The 17,515-nt window shown below is 38.6% G+C and overlaps 2 protein-coding genes across 3 annotated transcripts in view; one reads left to right on the top strand and one right to left on the bottom strand.

Moving 5' to 3' along the window:
* PSMG2 (proteasome (prosome, macropain) assembly chaperone 2) overlaps positions 1–5,084 on the bottom strand; it is a 39,185-nt gene extending 34,101 nt beyond the window's left edge. The window contains exon 1 of the mRNA XM_006877594.1: positions 5,028–5,084. Within this exon, the coding sequence (XP_006877656.1) occupies positions 5,028–5,084 (57 nt within the window). The remainder of the gene's footprint in view (positions 1–5,027) is intronic.
* Positions 5,085–5,633: 549 nt separating this feature from the next.
* CEP76 (centrosomal protein 76kDa) overlaps positions 5,634–17,515 on the top strand; it is a 43,433-nt gene continuing 31,551 nt past the window's right edge. Inside the window, exons 1-7 of one of the 2 annotated variants that reach the window (XM_006877592.1) lie at positions 5,634–5,696; positions 7,108–7,263; positions 8,065–8,143; positions 8,963–9,187; positions 10,430–10,615; positions 11,721–11,818; positions 12,656–12,784. In XM_006877592.1, the coding sequence (XP_006877654.1) occupies positions 5,634–5,696; positions 7,108–7,263; positions 8,065–8,143; positions 8,963–9,187; positions 10,430–10,615; positions 11,721–11,818; positions 12,656–12,784 (936 nt within the window). The remainder of the gene's footprint in view (positions 5,697–7,107; positions 7,264–8,064; positions 8,144–8,962; positions 9,188–10,429; positions 10,616–11,720; positions 11,819–12,655; positions 12,785–17,515) is intronic. The other variant, XM_006877593.1, reaches the window with a different exon arrangement.

Genomic DNA, 17,515 nt, shown 5'->3' with positions numbered 1-17,515 from the left:
TGATGGACTCAAGTGTGGCAGCGGTAGTGAGGTTGGCCCAGGATCGAACATTGTTTCGTTCTGCTGTGCATGGGGTTGCTATGAGTCGGTTCCGACTCGATGGCACATGACAACAACAACAACAGTCCAAGAAGAGAGAAGGAAAGATTGAATTTGAGTGTTTCTAAAACGCTGCTAACCTCAGAGTCAGGAGTTCAAAAATACCAGCTGTTCCATGGGAGAAACATGAGGCTTTCTGCTCCTGTAAAGATTTAGTCTCGGAAACCCTGTACAGGGTTGCTATGAGTCAGAACCGACTCCATAGCATATAACAACAACAAAAGGTTTATGTGTTTGACTGTCTTATACTGGTTTCTCCTGCCTAATGTAAAATACACATTATTGTTAGGTGCCATGGAATTGGTACTGACTCATAGCAACCCTATGCACAGCAGAACAAAACACTGCCTGATCCTGGGCCAACCTCACTACTGTTGCCATGCTTGAGTCCACTGATGCTGTCACTTGGCCAATACATCTCATTGAGAGTCTTCCTCCTTTTCTCTGACCCTCCAGCTTACCAAACATGATATCCTTCTCTAGCAACCGGTCCCTCCTGACAATATGTCTGAAGTATGAGAGATGAAGTTTGGCCATCCTGGCCTCCAAGGAACACTCTGACTGCACTTCTCCCAATACAGATATGTTGGTTCTTTTGGCAGCCCATAGTACTTTCAATATTCTCATCCAACACCATAACTCAAATGCGTCAATTCTTCTATGGTCTTCCTTATTTACTGTCCAGCTTTCACATGCATATGAGATTACTGAAAATACTATGGCTTGGTTCAGGCGCACCTTAGTCCTCAAGTTGACATCTTTGCTCTTCAACATTTTAAAAAGGTCTTGTGCAGCAGATTTGCCTAATGAAATACATCATTTGATTTCTTGACTGCTGCTTATGTAAGCAGTAGTCATACATGTGATAAATATGAATATTGGGAATTATGATTACAGAGAGCTTATAAGCCTGCCTTTGGCTTATACTTGACTGGAATTGCTAAAAGGGGAACTAGAATTTACCAAGAAGAAATTGGCTTTTGTTTTAAGCCTGTACAGAATATGAGTCCTTATGTGGAATCCTGAGCCGTACCCAGAACTGCTGAGAAAACAGGAAGATTTATGACTGAAAGAGACCTGCTAGGGGAAAAAATGTGGCAGACTGTTAGGCTTTTTGAGTTTCAAGAAAAACTAACTTGTAGGTATCAAGTCAAAAAAGTCTGTGGTCATCAAAAAAAAACCCTTTCTAGGACCAAAAGTTAAAGGGAGCTGGCGAGCAGGAGAGTATCTAGTATGCTCACTGGCAACCACCTGGGTTGACTTGTTGAGTCAAAGTGAGGGAAGCACAGCTATGAAGAGACAAACTGAATTTGGAAATATTCTACTAGCATCCACTGACCATGTCCACAGTGGCTAGAGATGAGAAAGCAGATGAGGGGCTGGCTGGCCTTAAGTGTAAGGAGCTATGAGAATTCTTAAGTTAATGGGCACCGACCTAGCCCCTGGAGACTAGGACTGGGAGAATGAAGGGTCCAACTGATCTGAAGTGTGTGAAAAGTCCCAAATTTATAGCTGGTATCCATTTGACCTAGCTTGGATGACTAGGGCTGAACTGACCAGAACCATACTAGATGAAGACAAAGATATTTGATACAATAAGCAAATGTAAATTGCTACAATTTAGTGGACTGGACTTCTGCTTAAAATGTGAAGCCAGAGAAAGTCAGACATGGCTGCCACATGGTTATTGCACCCCCCAGAACTTCAAATAGCTAACTGCCAAATCTAAAGCTCAAGAACCCAATGGATATCGCTACGTGGTATGGCACAGGCAGCTCACATTAAATATGCACAAAACTAAACTTTCCCTACGTTTTATATTTCAGAAAATATAAAATTTTATATTTCAGAAGAAGTATAGCCAGAATGTTCCTTGAAAGCAAGGATGACAAGACATTATCCCAATCGTTCACATCATTCACCCCAATCACTTAAAATAGGTGTTTTCTTTATTTGCTATCATATGTAATACATGACAAATATTTATTGATTCAATCTCGAAAGCATCTCTTTTATAGAACTACTTCAGCTACTGATTTTTACTGGCCTTCACTTGTTTTACTGGAACCCTAAGTGCTTTCCCACTGCTTAGAGCTGTCATTGTCCAATTCCCTAGTGACCTACGTTAATTACCCTCTCTCTCTCAAATACTTTGTTTCTTTCTTTATGCCATCTCTCTCCCTAATTAAAACCCACCAGCTGCTCCAAGAAACAAACATGAGAGAACCTGTTTTTGTAAAAATTACAACTCTCCCTTGATTGTATATCCCCATCTATCTACCACCCATTTCTCAACGTCACTACATAAAAATCTCCAACAGTTGTCCACTAAAACATAGCAAGAACTTTATCCTAAATGTAGACACGTTTCCACGTCTCGCTTTAATTCAATGTACACTTTCCACCACTCCACTGTTAACTATTTACTAATATTACCATTATAACTTTGTTGCTGTTGTTAGGTATCATTAAGTCAGTTCCAAGCATGATGTCCTTCTCCAGAGACTGGTCCCTTCAAATAACATGTCCTAAGTATATGGGATAATGTCTTGCCATCCTTGCTTTCAAGGAACACAGATTTGTTTATTCTTTTGGCAGTCCACGGAACAGTCAATATTTTTTGCCAACACCGTAACTCAAATGCATCAATTCTTTTACCTTCCTTATTCATTGTCCAGCTTTTGCATGTATACAAGGCCAAGTGAAAATACCTTGGCTTCGGTTAAGAGCATCCCAGCCTTCAAAGTAACATATTTGCATTCTAACAATGACATTGTTGGATAATTTCCACATTCCACTGTGTCATCATTCTTTGTTGTTAGGTGCTATCAAGTCGGTTCCGACCCATAGCAACCCTATGTACAACAGAACAAAACACTGCCCAGTCCCATGCCATCCTCACAATTACTGCCATGCTTGAGCCTCAGATATACCAACATCTAGTTGGTGATGCCTCTGTTTTTGGCTGACCCTCCACTTTACCAAACATGATGTCCTTCTCCAGGGACTGGTTGCCCTGATCATTTGTCTTAAGTTTAAAAGAAGAGTCTGGCCATTTTGACATTTAAATAGCATTCTGACTGTACTTCTTCCATCACAGATTTGTCTGTTCTTCTGGCAGTCCATGGTACTTCAAATATTCTTCTCTAACATGATAATTCAAATGTATCAATTCTCCTATGGTCTTCCTTTTTCACTGTCCAATTTTTACATGGATATGTGGTTACTGAAAATACCATGGCCTGGGTCAGGAACACCTCAGTCCTCATACAGATATTGTTGCTCTTGAACACTCTGAAAAGGTCTTGTGCAGCAGATTTGCCTAATGCAATACGTTGTTTGATTTCTTGACTGCTGCTTCACTGAGTGTTGTTAGTTGATCCAAGCAAAACAAAGTCTTTGACAACTTCAATTTTTTTCCCCATTTATCATGATGGTATTTATTGGTCCAGTGGTGAGGACTTTTGTTTTCTCTATATTGAGGTGCAATTTATACTGAAAGCTGTAGTCTGAACCTTCTTTTGTAAGTACTTTTAAGTCCTCTTTACTTTCAGCAAGGAAGGTTGTATCATCTGCTTATTACAACTGCATATTGTTTATGAGTCTTTCTCCAATCCTGATGCCACATTTTTCTTCATATAATCTAGCTTCTGCAAGCAGACTGAGTAAGTATGGTGAGAGATTGTCTCCAGTACATCAGTTTGTTGAAAGATTTCTGTTTAATTCCATCAATTCCCAGAGCCTTGTTCTTTGCCAATACCTTCTGTGCACTTGGACTTCTTCCTTCAGTATCAATGGCTCCTGATGATATGCTACCTCTTGAAATGGTTGAAAGTCCACCATTTCTTTTTGGCACAGTGACTGTATTTCTTCCATCTTCTTTAGATGCTTTCTGAATGATTCAATATTTTGCCTATAGTTGTTAAGTGCTGTCAAGTCAGTTATGAATCATAGTGACCCTGTATAGCCCAATTTGTAACCACTATGCTACCAGAGCTCCTGTCTACTGAACAAATAATCTCAGAAGCTGGATTATATGAAGTGGCATTATGATTGGAGAAAGACACAGTAGCAACCCGTGATATGTATAATATGATACAATTTTGCTTGCTGAAAGCGATGGGGACTTAAACTACTACTGATGAAGATCAAAGACCACAGCCTTCAATGTGAGTTACACCTCAATGTAAAGAAAACAAAAATCCTTACATTGGACTAACAAATAACATCCATATAAACTGAGAAAAGTCAGGACTTCATTTTGCTTGGAATGCACTATCAACACTCAAGGAAGCAGCAATCAAGAAATCAGAGCATGTACTGCATTAGGCAAACCTGCTGCACAAGACATTTTTTTTTAAGTACTCTAGAGGAAAGATGTCAGTTTGAGGACTAAGGTGTGCATGACTCTAACTATGGTATGTTCAATATGAAGTACAGCTACAGTGCTCCTTAGAAGCCAGGATGGCAAGACTTTGCCCTTCATATTTCGGACATATTATTAGGAGGGACCAGTCCCTGGAGAAGGACATCATGCTTGATAAAGCAAAGGATGAGTGAAAAAGAGGAAGACCGCCAACAAGATGGACTGGTACAGTGGCTGCATAGCATTGACTGAGATGGCCCAGGACCAGGCACTCTTTCGTTCTGGTGTGCATAAGGACGATATGAATTGGAACCGAAATCATGGTACCTAACAACATTTTCCGTTTTACATCTATTAAATTGCCGACTTGAATATGTTTATAGTTCCCACAAACGTTCTTTTGGGCAGCTGTCGCCAGTAACAACATCTACTCAAGGCTGAAAACCAGACATAGAAAAAAGCGCTTTCTTCATCCCAAATTCCTGAGCGTTTCGATACCGGGTGGCGGTACAGCAGGCCCTATTGGGACCGACGACAGCACACCAAGGCCTCGGGGACTCACCATCAGGAGAGTGAAGCCCGTTAGCTCAGGCGCCGGTTCCGCGCAGGGAACAAACATGGCCGCAGCTTGGTGGTGGACGAAAGGAAAGAACAAGGGCGGTGAAGAAGTCGACCTATGAGCTCGCGCCGTCTGCACGTATTCAATTGCTCTCAGCCGGGAGACCCCAACAAGAACTCGGAAGGGAAGGAGCGGGCAGAGCGGAAATGCGAGCGGGCGGGGTCCTGCGTCCTCTCTGGGCTGTGTCCTACAGGGCCTTCCAGGTTGACTGCCTGCTCTAAGAGCGGGAGACACTGCAGTGGTACCGGAGACGTGAAGGCAGCACGTTCAGAGACCCTAGAAAGGCTCTTCGGTGGGTACGAGGTAGTTGTAATGTGGCGACAAAGGGGGCCGGAGGCCACCGCTTGGGGCCTTTCAGGCAGCGCTGGGGGCATTCCGGAGATCTAGTTTCCGTTCCTAGGCTCTGCACCACTCGACGCCCCGCCCTGGGAACGTTAGCTGGGTGGTGACGCCGTTGCTGTTCCAAGGCTTTGGTGTTGGCCTTGAAGGCGGGACTGACATTGGAGCTATCAGGCCAGGAAACACTGGCGGAGTGTTACGACCAGAGGCATGTCGCTGCCCGCGGAGAAAGCCTCCGAGCTGAAGCAGCTCATCCACCAACAGCTGAACAAGGTGAGGGCGCAGGGTCTCCTCCCTTCCGTTTCGCGGAGTTCAGGTTGGGCAGTGGGAGCAGAGCTAGTAGGGTGAAACTTGGGTTTAAAACTTACTGGACTTGCTAAAAAGAAAACGAGTCTCAGCTGGATCAGACGCTTCCGGTACTGTAGAATCGCTGTAAAAATGAAGAGTTGATCGGGCCGTTTCTGGAAATCAAATCTGTGTTCAGAATTTATTTAAAGATGAAACAAAGGGGTGTCGTTGAAATTGAGCCAATGGATTAAATCTGCTGTTCTCAAATCTTGGAAGAGCGGTTGTTAAGATGCTTCAGAGTTCATGAAGAACACAGAATTCTAAGCATTTAATGCAATTTTAATTTAAGAAAACTGGACATTGAAATATTAAAAACTGCCATGTATTGTGAACTTGTGTCGAGTACTGCTAACCGAAAGGTTGGCGGTTTAACCCACCAGCCACTCCTTGGAAATCCTCCTACAGGAGCACTGTTGGATAATCACTGGACTGCCAATCGCAAGATCTGCTGTTCAAAACCACAAACTGCTTCTCGGAAAACTTAACAGTCGCTGAGAGTCAAACTTATTAAAAGCCTATTAACATTTCAGGCTCAGTGCTAGGTTTTGAGCATCTTTTATCTAACCTTCACAATATTTGTGAAAAGGCAATATTTTCCCTATTTTATAAATGGAGAAACATTTAAGAAAGGTTAAATTGCCTCAAGATTACACCTCAAGATAGTTGCGTCAAGATTGTTGTTGTGAAGTGCTGTCGAGTCGATTGCGATCCTGTATAGGGTTTCCAAGGAGCAACTGGTGAGCTTGAACCGCTGACCTTGCAGTTCAAACCACCTATAGTAAGTTGAAAGCAAATTCAAACAAAGATTTTCCTATGCCATATTCTTTTGCGTTTACTATATTCCTTCTCAAAATGTACATTTTAGTTGAGTCTTATTTGTGCCGAAAAAGTAATACAGCAGATACCAAGTAGAGACTATTTCTTAAAGAAATTGCTGTATTTATTTATTTATTTATTTTCCAAAAACCACCACCACAACAAAACCACTTATCTTTAGACTCATTGAAATATGGTAACAGTTTTGGTTTGCCAAGGCCAAGACTCCAACTTCCTAGTTTCTTCTCTACCCTCAGTTATTATTTTTAGATAATGTGTTTTTGGTGAAGGTTTACACCACACATTAGGTACTCCCTTGGACAATTTCCAATAATCAATGACATTTGTTACATTGTTCACATTGTTTTGACATTCTCATTGTGTTTTGGTTATGCCCATTATTTTTCCTTTATTATTCTGAGTATTTTAGAAATAAATGAAAGAATTGGTAATATTTGTATACTTTGGTGTTCATGCTCATGAGGAGAAAACCAAATTGTAATGCAAGTTTTCTATATAGATGGATGTCCATGGCAGAATACGAGAGATACTTGCTGAGACAATACGTGAAGAATTGGCACCTGATCAACAACAATTATCAACAGAGGATTTGATCAAAGCTCTTAAACGCAGAGGAATTATTGATGATGTGATGAAAGAACTTAATTTTATTACTGTGAGTAATCATTTAGGGGAAAGAATTGAGGGTGTAAGTATATTCTCACACTTGACACTTTGTTGGATTCATATTTGGGACCATAATCACCCTTCAAGTATGCCTTTTGTCCAATAATATCCTTATATCAAGTATAAAGTATTAAAAGTATACCTTTTAATATAACAAATAATATTTTGGAAAATATCCTTCTTTTAATAATGACAGTTATCTCTTAATCTTTTCCTACAAGTAGGTCAGTGCATAATTAGTAACTAGACCTTCTTTTGAAAATGAAGCAATAATGAGAAGGTGTGACCTCAATACCTGGATAATCTAATATAAAAATTGGAATGGACTTTATAATACACCAAGGAATAAGTATTTAATACAGCATTCTTATTTTAGTTTTTGAGGTTTAGAAACCTATTTATTATTTTAAATGACCTAATAACAGTTTCTGCTGTTTAAATGCTGTTTCCTTATTAAAATCTGTCCATGACCCCATATAAACCAAATGCTATTTGAATTTTAGAGAAAATTTAACTTTACTAAAAGTATTAAGGATTTATTTTTAACACTTCTGTTTTAAGCATTGTATGAAAACAATTGTAATTTCTTAGTATTAGCCTTTTAGGAGTGACTAATTGTATTATCCTTTATGAAAACTTTTATTTTCGTTATTTTACTAGGAAAATACTAGGGCACCCTGATCCTAACTACTCTGGTTCAGTGTTTAGTCCTTTATTGACATTTTCTTGATGAAACATAATTTTTTTTTTCTGATTTCCTTTGATTTATTCTTTTCTTTTACTTTTCTAGGACAGTGTTGATCAAGAATGCCCTACCTCTCCAAAACAACATGCTTGTTTTACTGATAGACAGTCAACGTTAAAAAAAAGTATGTGTTTTATAGTTATTGTTTTCCACAACAGTCTAGCTGTAGATTCTAATGGACCTGCTGTAATGTTTGAAATTTAATAGATATCACTTCAAGTTGTTGGGGTGTTTCCCCAAAATGAAGTTGTAAAATATTTATGGTCAGTCAGTTAAAACTTTGCTGCTGTTTTGCATGAGGTATATCAGGAGGTTTCATGTATGGTACAGTAGGAGCAAGCATAGGAACATGTTTCTTAATAATTAATTTTGTTTAAAACTATAAGGAGCTCTGGTAGCATAGTGGTTACAAATCGGGCTGTGAACCACTAGGTCAGCAGTTCGAAACTACCAGCTATTCCGTGGGAGAAAGATAAGGCTTTCTGCTCCTGTAAATATTTACAGCCTCGGAAACCCTGTACAGGGTCACGATCAGTCAGAACTGACTCCACGGCACATAACAACAACAACATACAGCTTTGTGTTTTTAATGGCAATGTAATTATTTGACAAAATTGCTCGCCTTTGATTGTTGTCTAAGTTGGTTTAAAATGGAAGGAATATTGAATTAAGAGCTAAAAAATAACAAAAGCATGCTAAACTTCGTCTCTAATATCTTCCTAGCTGGGAGAAAGTAGCTAGAATACAAGCTCAGAAAAGGATGTCATATTAGATTAGATATCATCCCTATTTGTACGTGATCCTGATATGCAGTAAATTTGTTATTCTTTCTTGTTTATTAGTCTTTGGTTTCATTCCTGTCAAGTTATTAATTCCTATTGTCTTGATCACATTCCTTAAGTTATTTTGGCAGTTTCCTCATATATGTTGCTACACTTTGCAGCTAATATTGATCCAACACGGAGGTATCTTTACCTTCAGGTTTTGGGTGGAAAAGCTTTCTTGGAACATCTGCAAGAACCTGAGCCTTTACCAGGACAAGTTTGTTCGACTTTTACTTTATGTTTACATTTTCGAAACCAACGTTTTCGTTCTAAACCTGTTCCATGTGCCTGTGAACCAGATTTTCATGATGGTTTTTTACTTGAAGTACACAGAGAAAGCTTAGGTAAGGAACCATAATAAATTGTTATTTAGTTGAGTAAATTTTTGTTAGGTTTTATTACAGACAGTTATAACATCTTTCGCTATAAGGAGAGATATATAATGTACAAATCTGTGACTTTTATTTTTTTCCCTCCTGTGCTCCTCTAGTCTATTTAAACTTCTGTCCACCTTCTTATTTTATTCTGTTTACTAATAAATTTTCCCTAAAGGTTACTTTTTGAGTACTTTGAAAGTTGGTTCTGTTGTAATAAACTTTTTAGTTCCTATACTGGGGATGTAGTTCTGAGATATGCATGAGTCACCTCATTTATGAATGAAGCATAGTGAAGGATTTATGAAGGAAGGTTTATGATGGTATGCAGCTTTGAAAAAGCAAACTTCAGATGTGAATCTACCGATTTTATTTTTATAGCATTAAAATGATAATACTTGGTTCTTATAATTGTCTTACATCGTTTCTATAAAAGGTATTTTTTACATTTTTGTTGTCAATATAGAAATCTAAAATTTTACAAAGTTGTAGAATTTTAGATTATTAAGGTGACTAATACAGTACTGAGTCTTGGTGTGGTGCTGTAGTATAAACACTGGACTGTTAACTAAGAGGTAGGTTTGAACTGTTCCCCCCCTGAAAATTTTTAACTAATTAAGGCAAGTAATTGAATGAATTGCTAGATCTAAGGAATTGGGTTTTCAGTGATTATTTCTGGAGACTGAGAAATAATAACTTGATAATTAATGTTAGTACAGTTGGAGGCTTTTTATATATAGTGACAATGGACTGCTATTGCAAGATTGGGAGTTCAGACCCACCAGCTACTCTGTGAAAGGTTTTCTGTTCCCATAAAGATTTACAACCTTAGAAATCTTCCACAGGGTCACTATGAGTTAGAATTGATTTGATGGGAGTAGGTTTGGGTGTGTACTTTCCTTAAGTAGTTTTTGAGAAGAGATTTACTGTGTTTTACACATCAGAAGGCATTGATATGCCATAACTCCTTAAAACTCCACTGAAGTGTAAATTCAATTGAAAATCCTTAAGACTTTATCAGGCCTCTTGTTAGCTAGTGATAGAAAAAGACTATACATTTAGTCCTAGTTGGTTGCATGCTTTCTAAAGCATTGCCAAATTATTCTATTGGGATTCATGTAACTTCATTATTTGATGTAGCTTTCAATAAGTTGTTCTTTTTTGTTGGTTTGACTAAATATATATGTTCTTTTCTTTGGTTTATATTGCTAGGTGATGGAACTAGAATGGCTGACTCCACAACAATGCTGTCAATAAGTGATCCAGTTCATATGGTGCTAATTAAAACTGACATATTTGGTGAAACAACTTTAATAGCATCCTATTTTCTTGAGTGGCGATCAGTTTTGGGCTCAGAAAATGGAGTAACCAACCTTACTGTGGAACTTATGGGTGTAGGTATGATGATTTATATCATTGTTTCCTTTTTTAGCCACAGTTTGTTTTTAAATGTATGTTTGTTTTTTGACAAAAGGGATTTTATTTGTTACACTCAAAGTGTTTATCTTTTTTGGCTAATGTTTTATGGGTTAATGGCGAGATTTCTCAAGAGCTTATTATCAAATAAGATATAAAGTTAAAAGAGCCCTGGTGTGGTACTCTAGAATAAGCACTGGACCTCAAAGTCTATTTGAACTACAAGGTTGGTGGTTCAATGTCACCAGCCACTCCTCAGAAACCCTATACAGGGTCGCTATGAGTCAGAACTAACTTGATAGCACTTAATAATAACATACTTCATATATTCCATGTTTTGATAATTAATGGATGCTTGCAGCTGTTTCTTATCATTTTGAGTTGCTCCATCCATTTCATTAAAGTCACCTCTACTTTGTGAGTACCTTTCAACCTGAGGAACTCATATTCTGGCACTGTATCAGACAATGTTTCATTCCTATTGAAAAAGTTTTCGGTAGCTCACCATTCAGAAGTGGTCAACCTCTCCTACCTAGTCTGTCTTAATCTGAAATCTCTGCTAAAGCCTGTGCACCGTGAGTGATCTTGCTGGTATTTAAAATACCAATTGCATAACTTCCAACATCACATTAACACACAGACCTCCACAGTACAACAAACACAAACAAGTTGTGTTGAAACTTACTCCATATGTACAGATTAAAGATTATCAGTGCTTTCTGACATTTTCCCCAAGGAGTCAGAATTAGATGTTAGTAGTTGCAGTGACTGTATTTCGTGTACATCTGGTTAGTAGTGTACATTAATGAAGATAAAAATTAAGAATTCCAAATCCTTTGGTCTCAAAAGTTCCTTTAAGTTGTGATTCAGGAGCTCATAAAATAATCGTATAAATAGAAAATAGCTATATAAAAACTAAAATCTGTAATGTGCTGTTTAATATACCAAAGACAAAGTTGAATACTGTCTTTATAGCTTATATGTGATAAAGCACTAAATTTCTGACTGTTATGTTATGATTAGACTTTGGTTGCTCAAATTTACATAATATTGAAACCTCTGAATTTCTAAATATTTATATTTGCAGGAACAGAATCAAAGGTTTCTGTGGGAATTTTAAGTATAAAACTTGAGATGTACCCACCACTTAATCAAATGTTGTCTCAGGAAGTAGTAAACACACAGGTAAGTACTTTTGAATTTATCTTTATATTATCATATTAGTACATTTACCTACCTACTCACCTTAGAACGTACTTTTTTTTAAAAATAAAGACATACTTTGAGTTAGTTTTTAGATTGTTGTTGTTAAGTGCTTTTGAGTCGGTTCCAATTCATAGCCACCGTATATATGGTTTTCAAAGTCAAGTGCTTATCCTCGGCACCACACTAGACTCCATGAGTATCTATAGCTGTTCACAAGTCAGCTTGCTCTTGAGGAACTTAACTTGTGGTGGGGAGATGACAATAAACACATTATAAGGGACTATGTGGGAAAGTGATATAAGAGAGTTGATACTGGGAAATCACTTTAGATCACATGACTAGAGAAAGATATGAACAACAAAAAGAAGCCAGCAATCTCAAATTGGGACCAGCCATTCCAGATAGTGGGAACAAATTAGTGCTCAAGACCTTAGGCAGAAGCAGAAGGAATCCTGTGTAGTAAAAGTATAATGATTATGGGGGATGAAAACATCTCTGCCAGCAGGGGTTAGACTTTATAGACTAGGACAAGTAGTTTGTGGTGTGATGAGAAACAATTGAAATAGTTTAAGCAAGGAAATGGCAGAATATGATTTATTATATTTAAATCTCATTTGTGAAAAGAAGCCTATGGCATGGAAAATGGATGTATTTAGAGGAAATACAGGAACAGGGAAGTCAGCTAAGAGGCCAGAGAAGAGATGATGGTAGATTGGATTAGGGTGATGATAGAGATGGAGAACAGTAGATAGAATTGTTACATATTTTATGTAAATTTAATTAACAGTCATTGCAAAAATTTTTTTTCATTGCAAGCTTGCTTTGGAACGACAAAAAACTGCAGAGAGAGAACGGTTGTTTCTTGTATATGCTAAACAGTGGTGGAGAGAATATTTGCAAATTAGACCCTCACACAACTCACGGCTGGTAAAAATTTTTGCACAGGTTTGTAAATTGTATTTGAAAAGTTTCACAGTTATATCTGGAATCTGTATATATGTCAATTATTTCTAATTTGTGTAATGAAAGTTCATTTGTAAAACAATGTTGATTTTAAAGTGGTTGAGAATTAATTTTAACTTGCAGTATGCCCTTGCTTGATACTTAAAATGAAACAACCACTACAACACATTAATATGAGGGCAAAGACTATTGCTATGAAATCCTAGATAATTTTTATTAAATAAAAATATCAAAATGGGAAGTTATTGTTACTCAGCAAATATTTCTAGGTCTGTACACTTCCGTAAGGATTTATACCCTCGGAAACCCTGTACAGGGTCGCTATGGGTCGGAACCGACTCGACGGCACTTAACAACAACAACACTTCTGCAAGCAGTGTTTCCATCTATTTATAACCCTTCCCCCCATATTCTGTATTCTTCAATTTATACCATGTCAAAACAGCAGTTCTTCAAGAATTCAAATCATGTTCCTATTGAGTTTAGGGAACAGCTACAAAAAATCCTAATGAGGATGATCAGGGCTGAAGGTTGGATTGGGTAAGGGTTCCCTACAATATTCTGTTAGGATAACCCTTATTGCCCTGAAAGAATGAACAGGTACATTGTTGTGATATGAAAATTATTCCTTTGCACAACTTTCCTGCCTTTTCCCCACCAGTAGTTCTCAGTTTTCATTTTACTTGGATTCACAATCAATCTCATGGAAGCAGCAGTCAATAAATGAAATCATGTATCGCATTGGAAAAATCTGCTACAGAAAGACCTCTTTAAAATCTTAAAAAGCAGCGATCACTTTGATAACATGGTATTTTCAGTCACCTCATATGCATGCAAAAGCTGTAAGGAAAACTGGAGAATAATTGGTGCATTTGAATTATGATGTTGGCAAAGAATATTGAATATATTTTGGCCTGCCAGAAGAATGATCAAGTCTGTCTTCAAAGAAGTGTATCTAGAATACTCCTTAAATTGAGATGGTGAGACTTCATCTCATGTACTTTGTTCTGCTAAGTTATCAGTAGGGACCTGTTCCTGGAAAAGGATATCATGCTTTTTACAAAGTCAGTAAAAAGAGGAAGACCCTCAAGAAAATGGATTGACAGTGACTGCAACAGTAGGCTTGAAACTACCTACTACTGTGAGAATAGCCAATGTTTCTATTATACATAGGGTTGCTATGAGTCAGAGCCACATGACAGCACACAACAAAAAAGATCTGGGCATACTTCAAAATGTTCTTGGAAGAATTCCATTATCTTTCATTTCCTGTTTTTTTTTCTCCCCTTAAAACAATAAGAAGCTCTGGTAGTGTAGTGGTTACACATTGGGCTGCTAACCACAAGGTCAGCATATCAAATTTACCAGACACTCTATAAGAGAAAGATGAATCTTTCTGCTCCTGTAAAGATTTACTGCCTTTTCAGGGTCACTCTGAGTCAGAACTGACTCTACGGCATACCACCATAACCAACACTAAGATAATAATTTTATATGACTAAGAACTTAAAAGCAGCTTTATATCTCTGTTTCTATTTTTCCTGTATCCTAGAGTTCATTTTTTTTTGTTGTTTTGTTTTGTTTTATTGTGAATTATATGATAGTTTACATGGGAGAACTTCAGTTTTACATTCATTCCATCGTATATCATCTCACTGCCATGGTTCCAATCCCCTCCATGCATCACCAACCACCCAAAGGGTATATCCCAGAAACCTGCCCCCTACACTTCCCCTTCCTCCCCCCAGTTTTCCGCCCACAGTCCCTTTCCCTCTCTGGGTCCAAAGTCCCCAGTCTCTTCATCACTCCACGTCATCATCACTGTATCCATCTCAGGCATCTCTGTTTCTCTAGGCAGGGTCTCACTCTCGCCTCTTCTCCGTTGATGGTCCCAGAGGCCTCCGCTCCTATCTTGGAGAATTAATCACGCCCTTCCTTGTTACAAAACTTCTACCTTTGCATTTCCAACCCTCATAATCCATCCTGATTAGCATTATTCGCTACAGTATCACAAGTTACCCATCTGGAGCTTCTGCCTTCCGCCATGCTCCCTAGCACCAGGTTCCCTCTTGAAAGCTTGTAAGCCAGTCACTTATTGCCTTTGTAGTCCCCCCCTCCCCATTTGAGTATCCAATGTCCAAGCCTAGAGTTCATTTTTGATTTTAACAAGCCTACATACTTCCAGAGGCTCAATCCTGATTCAGAAGAGGCCATGGAACGAGGAATATCATTGCTTATATCTGATGGATATTGGCTGAAAGCAGAGAATATCAGAAAGATGTTTACCTGTGCTTTATTGACTACACAAAGACTTTAAATTGTGTGGATCATAACAAGCTATGGACAACATTGTGGAGTATGAGTATTCCAGAACACTTGATTTTGCTTATGAGGAATCTGTACATAGAACAAGAGGCAGTTGTTCAAACAGAACATGGGAACACTGAATGGTTTAAAATTAAGAAAGCTGTGTGACAAGGTTGTATTCCTTCACCATACTTATTCATCCTGGTGTGGCACTGTGAGTTAATGCGCCAGACTGCAAAGTCATTTGAACTGCAAAGTAGGTGGTTCAAGCCCACCAGCTGCTCCTCGGAAACTCTGTACAGGGTAGCTATGGGTCGGAACCGACTCAATGGCACTTAACTACAACAACAACAACATTCAACCTGTATGCTGAGGAAATACTCTGAGAAACTGGGTTATATGAAGAAAAATGTGGCATCAGGATTGGAGGAAGACTCATTAGCAGCCTGTAATATGCAGATGATACAACCTTGCTTGCTTTTTTTTAAGAGGACTTAAAATATTTATTGATGAAAATCAAAGACCACAGCCTTCGGTATGGATTGCATCTCAATGTAAGGAAAATAAAAACCCTCACCACTGGACCAATAAACATTCTTATCAATGGAGAAAAGATTGAAGTTCTCAAGAACTTCATTCTTCTTGGATCAACTGTCAACACTCATGGAAGCAGCAATCAAAAGATCAAGGCAAATCTGATGCACAAGATCTTTTTGAAATGTTGATGAGCAAAGATGTCAGCTTGAGGACTAAGGTGTGCCTGACGCAAACCAGGGTATTCACAATAACCTCATATGCATGGGAAAGCTGGACAGTGAATAAGGAAAATTGTAGAAGAGGTGATGCTTTTGAGTTATGGTGTTGGAGGAGAATATTGAAAGTGCCTGCCAAAAGAACCAACAGATCTGTTTTGGAAGAAGTACAGCCACAGTGCTCCTTGGAGGCCAGGATGGCCAAACTTCATCTCTCATACTTTGGACACATTGTCAGGAGGGACCAGTCATTGGAGAAGGATATCATGCTTGGTAAGATGGAGGGTCAGAGAAAAAGAGGAAGACCCCAGGGAGATGGATTGGCAAAGTGGCAGCATCAGTGGGCTCAAGTGTGGCAACAATTGTGAAGTTGGCCCAGGATTGGACAGTATTCCGTTCTGTTGTACATAGGGTCGCTATGAATTGGTAGTGACTCAATAGCACCTAACAACAACAACAACATAAAATAGCTAGTCAGATCTATCTATGTTTTGTAACTTCTGAAGAGCTGTTTAGATATTTTATATATCCTCAGCATCATATAGGTGATTTTATGAGTGTAGTACAACATATTGCTAGTAATAATTCAAAAACAGCTGTAAGAATACATTGATAAGGAACTGCTAGAGGTTCGAGCTGGATTCAGATTTAGGTCTTGGAATGAGGGACATCATTGTTTAAGTCAGGTGGATCTTGGCTGAAAGCAGAGAATATAAGGAATATGTTTATCTGTTTGTGGATTATGACAAACTATGGACAATATTGCAGAGAATGTGTATGTTTGGCTTTGTGGATTATGACAAGCTATAGACAATATTGCGGAGAATGTGTATTCTGGAACACTTAATTATGCTCATAAGGAACCTGTACATAGACTGAGATGGAGTTGTTCAAACAGAACAGAGGGTCAGTGAATGGTTAAAATTAGAAAAGGCATGCACTAGGGTTGTATTCTCTCACCATAGTTAATCTGTTTGCTGAACAAAGAGTCTGCAAAGCTGAATTGTGTGAAGAAGAATTTGACATCAGGATTGGAGGAAGACTTATTAACAACCTTCGATATGCATATGATGCCACTTGGCTTGATAAAGTGAAGAGGACTTGGGGAGAACAAACAAGATGGTGGATCAGGTAGAAGTGCAATGAGGTGCTCCTTCAGCAACAACAAACAAGAATACCGGACAAAGCAGGCTCAGGGATTGGTCCTAGAACTCTGAACCACATATAAAGGAATATTTAGAAGATTGGAAGGCTTACAACTAAGGGAATTTGTAGCAGAAGCAAGAAATCCATTGCTTTCTAATCCAAGATGCTCAGCTACTCCTGGAACCGCCACTTGGGAAAGACTAAGAGGGCAAAGGATCAGAGCACCCGCAGATGCCTGACAGAACCACAAAGATAAGGTGTGGACATTCTTTTTTATTTTTTTGTATCTGTTCATTGATCTCTCACCGTCTGTGCAACTCCATTTTTGTGACTAGAGGGGGTGCCTGAACGAGTGGACACCCCACCCCCACTCTTGGAGGGTTCTACTACACATGCACACAGATCTCCTCGAACTTTAGAGACAGTTTCCACTTAAAACGAAATGGCAGTGTAAAACGCCCACAGCTGGCCCTGTACTGTTTATCACTAGGAAAAAGCCCTGTATGGG

The sequence above is a fragment of the Chrysochloris asiatica genome, unplaced genomic scaffold (assembly GCF_000296735.1).
Source record: "Chrysochloris asiatica unplaced genomic scaffold, ChrAsi1.0 scaffold00533, whole genome shotgun sequence".
In the NCBI taxonomy this organism is placed as follows: Eukaryota; Metazoa; Chordata; class Mammalia; order Afrosoricida; family Chrysochloridae; genus Chrysochloris; species Chrysochloris asiatica.
This window is presented reverse-complemented; position numbering and strand designations above follow the sequence as displayed.